Raw genomic sequence first — 7,157 nt, 5'->3', positions numbered from 1 at the left:
TGTAACTACATAGGTGACATAAGACAGGCTAGGGAAAAACGTGGGCCCATTGCTAAATGAGATGGATGACCTGGTGACACAGGACATGGAAAAGGCTGACTTACTGAATACCTTCTTTGCCTCAGTCTTTACCAGCAAGACCGGCCTTCAGAAATTCCAGGTCCCAGAGATCAGGGGGGAAGGCTGGACCCTTGGTGGAAGAGAATCAGGTCAAGGGATAATTAAGCAAACTGGACATATGTAAGACCATGGGCCCTGAATGGGATGCACCCACAAGTGTGGAGGGAGCTGGCAGATGTCATTGCAAGGCCACTTCTGGTAATCTTTGATCCATCATAGTGACTAGGAGAGGTGCTTGGGGACTGGAGGAAAGCAAATGTCACCTCTATCTTCAAGAATGGCAAGGAGGACACATGGAGCTATAGGCTGGTCAGCCTCACCCTGATCGTTGGGACAGTGATGGGGCAGCTAATCCTGGCAACTGTTTCCAGACACTTCAGTTAAAGAAAATCACCAGGAGACGTCAGTATGGAGTTATCAAAGGGAGGTCACGCTTAACCAACTGGATAAACTTCTATGATAAAGTGATTGGCCTGCTAGATGACGGGAGAGCAATGGTCATCATCTGTCTGTGATATTGGGTGACTGATGGCACTGAATGTGGTGTTGGCGGTTTGACTTTAAGACAGTTGGCGGGAATGAGTTGTTCAGGGTTAGTTCAGGTTACAAGCACTTTGTATGTTGCAGTGGCAAATCCTTTTGTTCAGAAAAGGAACTTTTTGCAAAGGGAGCTCATCACGGCCAATGAGCTCAGCAAAACTAGAGGAAAAGTAGTTCCAGCAGGGGGAGATGGTGACCCTGGGAATCCCCCAGACCCAAAATTATTTGAGACTGAGCATGCGAACTAATTAACATGACAACCGAGATGATTATTTGACAAATGGGAAGAGGAATACTAAGTAATCAAGTTGGGCAATTTGTAACCGATGAAGGCTGCCTTTGTATGCTAAACCGTATAAACAGTGTAAAGTTTTGACAGTCCGGGAACTGGGAGTTTGTGGGTTACCACCTAACTCCCTGCTTTGCGCAAACCATTAGAATAAGGAATACCCCGGCTCGGTGTGTGCGCTGGCGCTGCGCAGCGGGTAACGAACCCGCCTACGGGGCAACACCCGGACTTCGCCAAGGCCCTCGGCCCCTCTCCCGTCGGATCCTCACGGACACGCCGCGGATGCCTGGGCGGGATGAGCAGGCAGCGAGATGCACCGAAAAGCGGCAGCGAACGCCCAGCGCCGCCAAGGCAGCGCCCAGCCGCCCGCCGCCTCAGCGCTGCGCTAACGGCCGGGCCCGCGGGGGCCATTTTCCCGCCTTCCTTCCCGCTCCGCCGTCAGCCCCAATGGCCGCCACCCTCCTCCTCCCCCGGAAGCGGCGTGTGGGTTTTTCTCCCTTCAGCAGGAGCTCCACACAACCCGCCTGAAGGCGGAAGAGGGCAGGCAGGAAGTTATTGAAGGAAAGAGCCTCCAAAGGCGGCTGCGGGGGGCTTGCGCCATGGCGTTGGCATGGTAGCGCCGGCACCTGCCATGGGGGAAGAGGAGGGGGAGGGAGGCAAAGCGGGCGGCAACTACAAATCCCAGCAAGCCGTGCCGCGCTGTCGCCCTACCTCTCCCTTTCCTGCCGCCCCCGAGCTGAAGAGGAAGCGGCGGCGCGCCGGGTCGGGGCCTTGCTCTGCTCTCAGGTGCTGGTGGCGGCGGGCCGAGCGGGGCCGGGCGTTGTGAGGGGCGCGGGGGCCGTCGCTTAGCGACCCAGACCCCGCGGGGCGCTGGGGCCCAGGGGCCGGCGCCCGGCGCGGCCGCCGCCGCTTCTTCACCCGCCGCCCACCCGGAGCTGTGGCGGCGGGGCGGCCTTGCGGCGCTCAGCCGTGGGGCGGGGGTGTCCGTGCCCGTAGAGAAACGTGAGTCAGCAACGCCGGGCGGTGGGTGCCGCCGGGGCGGCCGTCGGGCGGGCTGCGGCTCCGCGCCGCTCACGGGTACCTTCCCTTCGGCAGGACGGTGCTTGTTCTGAAGCGAGGAGCTCAGCCTCCTTGCTCTGCTGCGGTCCTAAAGCGGCCAAAAGCGTCAACAATACCTGTCGCGGCTAACTGCGCCTGGGCTCGCCCCGCGCCTGTCGGTAGAACCGGTGCCGCAGCGGCCCCGCAGCGCCGTTAGGCAGGGGCTCTGCTCCGGTGCCGGCCTGGGGCTCTCGGGCTGCAGCCTCTCACTTCACCCCAGTAGCTGCGGCTGCTGCGGGAGTGCGGGTCCTGGGGTGCCTCGTACATCAGGCCGCGTTTTGGGTATTTGGGAAAATACCTTAGCGTGATTGAAGTCAAAATTGTTGTCGCTTATTCTGGTGTTACTGATGATTGTCAGTGAATGATAGGGAAGCTTGCTGGGTGCAGGTAGGCTGTAAAGCCAAAGTAGGCATAAAATGGAAAATGCTCTATAAGTAAAACTTACAAAATAAAACGATGAAGCATGTTTTGGTTTGTTTCTATCTAGATAATGGAGTCTCATAGCGCTGTCAACATCCAGAAGAGTAAATTGCCAGCTTCTGAAAGTGAAGATGAGATTGAGTTCGTTGGAGTAAGTAGATCTTGTGCTGGAAACACGCTGCTTGTTGTAGTAAATATGCTCTTGGTAGCCCAATAAAATAGGAGGAGATCTTTGTCTACTGTGTTGACGATCTTGATTATTTTTTGATGGAAAGCATTACTTTGGGATTTTAAGATAATTTAATTTGTGAATCTTTGTGGAAGATCACAAGTTTATTTTAAAAGTTTATCTGCCCTTTCTTTGGAAGCGTATATGGTGATACCATTTGGTCCTATGGAGAGAATAGAGACTTGAGTATCCCAGCAGGTGAGTGGAGGATTACAGTGATTGATGAGGTATATGAGAAATCACTGTAGATTACTTTTCTGGTAATCATGTTGCATAGCATTTTGCTTCATTAATAGTCCCACTGATGTTAATGGAATAAAGTATATATGCTTCATAAATGTTATGCAGGAATGCTACCTGACCATCCCAGTACTATTTTCTGCATGTCCTGAGGACCCAGTGCATCAGGTGGTACCATATAAAGTGAATTAGGGAAGCTACTTGGGTATCTAAACCTATGCTTATTCTGATAGTAAACGAATAGTTGTAGGCCATGCGATCTGTGTGTTTTTCTTGAAAGCTGGGGGGGGGGGGTTTGTTTGTTTGTTTTGAGGTGCTTTTTGCTTGGGTTTTTTTTTTTTTCTTCCCCATTTCAATCACTCAGGGTGTTTGGATTCTTACTGTAGGACTATGACAAAAAGTCCTCTTTTGATGGAGCAAAAGCAGTTCCTGCTGCTGCCAGAGTTTTTGAGCTTTTACAGTCATATTCGCCCTCATTCAGGAAACTCAGAACTGTTCTTCCATAATTTCCCACCTTTTAATTCTGCATTACAGCATACTTTTGTCCAGTTAAAATCATTAAATAATAAATTTTGCATATCAGCAGAAAAATAGAATATAATCTACAATGCAAGCCATTATTCCTAGGATAGTCTGTCCCCCGTTCTGTTTCCTTGGGAAGAATAAGGCAAGAGTGAAAAGATTCACAAGTTTAATGGGCTCTGTAGCACTTAAGTAGACAGATATTCGAGTTGCCAGTCTGCACTGAAAGCATTGGATTCCTGAATTATTTTTGGTGCTTTTTTTAATGGTCTCTATCCGTTCATATTTTTTTCTGACTAATTTCTTCAAAGATAAGTAAGGCTCATCACTATGCTGCTCCTGCAAAACATAAAAGTTATTCCTGATAAGATTGTTGACTTTCCTAGGCAGGGGCTCTTCCTACCTTTGTTACTCTATGACTTTGAGGTCCCACGTGTATAGTTTTATAGTGTTTAAATACTTCCTGACTCCTGTTGTGTTACAATGGCAAGCAATGCTAAGGGTCCTTGTTTGTTTTCTGTAAACATTTGTTAAGTACATATAAATATTATGCATCCAAAATAAAACTTAGCTGGAAAATTGAAGATCTATGTATTTAAAAATAACTTTCATTTTCTGATACAATGTTACATTTATGCCAAGTTTTCTTCACTACAGGTGATTATTTATTTCAAATATCTGAATTCAAATGAAAACATTCTTCATAGGCTCTGGCTTATTAAATAGTTTGAGATCCAGCAAAAACAAACATACTTCATATACTTTGTAGCTTTTCCTTGTTACAATGTTATGGCTACAAAGATGCAGCCCCTTTTTGTGCTGGAAGAGTTGGAGCAGCCGCTTAATTTCTTACCAATGAATGTTTGTTTTTATTTCAAACCTGAAGAGGACTTCTGGCCTATTTTGGGAACCGAGGACACTAGGAAAAAATGATTCATTAAAACCAGTTGCAGTTCTGAGTTCCTACAAAGGTCTGGGGATATAGCAAAAATGAAGTGATTTACATTTAAGTGTTTTGTTTTCTTTCCCCCTGAGGTGTTAAATATTAGCTGTACAGACTCAAGTGTTTCTGTCTGCTGGCTTTCAGTTACATCACAGCAGGAACAGAATACAGTTGTAGAGGTGTTACAAAGCATCTCCAAAGCAGGACTTTTGTTTTTGTTCAGAACCTAAGCCAGCTGGGGACTTGGATTTTTGTACTTGCTATGTTATAGAAATAAGAACTTTTGAGGTGCGTGTTGGTTCACAATGTTGGTCAGTTACTCAGCAGTCTTGAAGCTGGAAATCTGCTGGGGCAAAAATGTAGACCGCAAATAGTACAACTTAACAGACTTTTAAAATTTATTTTCATGTAAGATTGTTCCATCATAATTACTGTATGACATGTGTATACGCTATTATGCTCACATGATTATTTTGTCAAAGATGTGTTAAGTCTGTTGTCACATATATTGAACGCTAGTTTCATGCTTCGTGTGCTAGTGTGTGTATAATTATGCAAAAGTTTAGTTGTGCTTTTTAAGTAAACTGGGTGTTTGGTCTGAATACATGTAAAACTAAAAACTGAACAAACAAAAATCCTGAGGTGATGTATGAGTGGACTAGGTATCTGTTACCTAGGCCTGGTTACCCAAAGGTTGATCAAATGAGGGAGGGGAAGAAAGTGAGACCACAGTTTAGGACTTTTTGAGAAAACTTATGGAGGCAGTAAAAATGAGCTTCACAGAAGTCCTTGAGAAGAAACTGCCCTTGGACATGAATATGAGGCTTCACCTTCACCAGCCACCAAATAAACAGATTATATTAACTCTTACAGTTGGTATTTTGCATAGCATAGTGAAATTAGTTTTGTTGATTTAACGCTTTCAACCAAAGCTATGACTAACAGCAGAGACACCACAGCTGCCTGGAGACTCAAAATTTAATTTTCTATTGATCAAAACATAGAAATTCTTCTGTTAACCGAAACAGCTGTGATTAGCCATTGGCTTGTTGCTCAGTAGTGTGGCTGTTTGTTGGTGAGAAGGGTGGCTTTCAAAGGTTGTTTGAAGAATTAATTGAGAAGTAGAGCGTAGGGGGGCATTGTTGAATGTGAGAGATATGCTTATAAGATGTGAAGACTGAGCATATCTTAGTACCAAGGATTGGCTTTCTGGGTGCCGAGTATGCCAGTAGAGTCAGCTAGAGAGGCCATAACTTTCAGTTGTTTGTTCAGTGCTTGTCCACGTTGTTTCTTCTGTAATCTCAGGCTCATGTGTGGCAAGATACTTTTTAGCTGGTGGTGTTGGTCTTGTGGGGAGATACAAGGAGTTGGGTGAAGCTAACTGATCCTCTTCTTCATAACTCTTCTACAGTGATTGAAACCTCAGGGTTGGCACTGTCTTCACATTATGTTACTATTTAGTTTAACCAGTTGGAAAAAATGAAGTAAAGTTTCTCAGCATTCAGCGTGGGGCTCACCTCAACAGAGCAAAGATAATTTCTTGCTGTTGGAACTTACCCTCCACGTGGTACCGTACTATTAATTGGAAATGTTTGCTAGCAATAGCTGCTTTCTCTTCCTGGAAAAAGGGTATGTTTCACCTGGCACTACTTTGTCAATCAAACTAAAATGCAGAAAGTCCATCCGAAGTTATGGCTTGCATGAAATTCTCAGAAGGCCTCTGTGTGTGTTTAAAGGGGAGAGCGTTCCTAGACTCAAGTCTCCCTGCATAAGGGTGATTTGTATCATAGGCCACTGAATAAAAAGGCTTTGAACTTCTGCTTTCATTTTGTTATCAACACCTTTTGGCAGAGAGGAGCACTGCTGTCAGGATGAGCCCATGCTTAAGTCAGTGTCTCTTTCGAAGCAGTATTTGGAGTCTTTTCTATGTTAATGGCATTCAGCTGGGATGGATCCAAACCAGTGTTGTGACACTTAATGGTGGCTTTCAATGGAAGTTTCTCATATTGACTTAAGCAGTTACTGAGTGGATATGGTTGGGATAGGTTTATACTGTTTTCCCCAACTCTTACACTTTCTCAAAACAGTCTTTTGTAGCACAGATGAGTTCTTGATCAGACCCAGGATCTGTGTAATTCTTACACTCTTAATTTCAGTATTTGTTTTTAGTCTTATCTAAAGTTTAAACTACCAACCAATGAAGCACAAACTAGTCTAAATAAATGTTATGTTTGGGACTTGCATTATTATTGAGGAGCATATATAGGTAGATAGTGTGGTGGTTTGTGGTTGGTTTTTTGGGGTCTTTTTTTGCCCCCATTTTATTTTTGTGGAAAACAAGGATGTATATCTTTGAGGAATCGTTGTAAATAATTAACATATTGCATTTGTGTTCAGGTCGGAATGCAACCCAAAAAGTGGTACACTAATTGTGTAGTAAGAGGCACAGAATTTGGAAGGAAAAAAAGAAGTTTCATGTATGTAAAAAAAATTTAAATAAGCGTCATTTTACTTCTGTTAAACTGAACTTTACTGTTCTGGTCACTAGAACTTCCTGGGCTTGAAAGGAAGTTACTCTGCTTTTCAGCTGTCAATTTTCTAACTTGTAATTAGTTGCTGAACTTAGGGAGTAAGTAAAACAGAAAGAAGGAAAATTTGAAGAAGCTACAGCTGTTAGGATCAGTTGAACATTTCAAAAGGCATTATTGAACTGATTGGACAGTCAGGTGGTCTGTGTCTTTGAACAGTTACTTGCT

At 44.8% G+C, this 7,157-nt stretch overlaps 1 protein-coding gene across 1 annotated transcript in view; it reads left to right on the top strand.

Annotated features, from left to right (window-relative positions):
- The first annotated feature begins 1,475 nt into the window (after positions 1-1,475).
- Positions 1,476-7,157, top strand: part of LOC130151374 (E3 SUMO-protein ligase ZNF451-like) — a 39,118-nt gene continuing 33,436 nt past the window's right edge. Inside the window, 2 exon segments of the mRNA XM_056343544.1 lie at positions 1,476-1,735; positions 2,535-2,618. Of these exon segments, the coding sequence (XP_056199519.1) occupies positions 2,538-2,618 (81 nt within the window). The 5' untranslated portion in view covers positions 1,476-1,735; positions 2,535-2,537.

Source organism: Falco biarmicus, chromosome 6 (assembly GCF_023638135.1).
Source record: "Falco biarmicus isolate bFalBia1 chromosome 6, bFalBia1.pri, whole genome shotgun sequence".
NCBI lineage: Eukaryota > Metazoa > Chordata > Aves > Falconiformes > Falconidae > Falco > Falco biarmicus.
The sequence above is the reverse complement of the archived record's forward strand: the minus strand, read 5'-3'. Positions and strand labels throughout refer to the sequence as shown.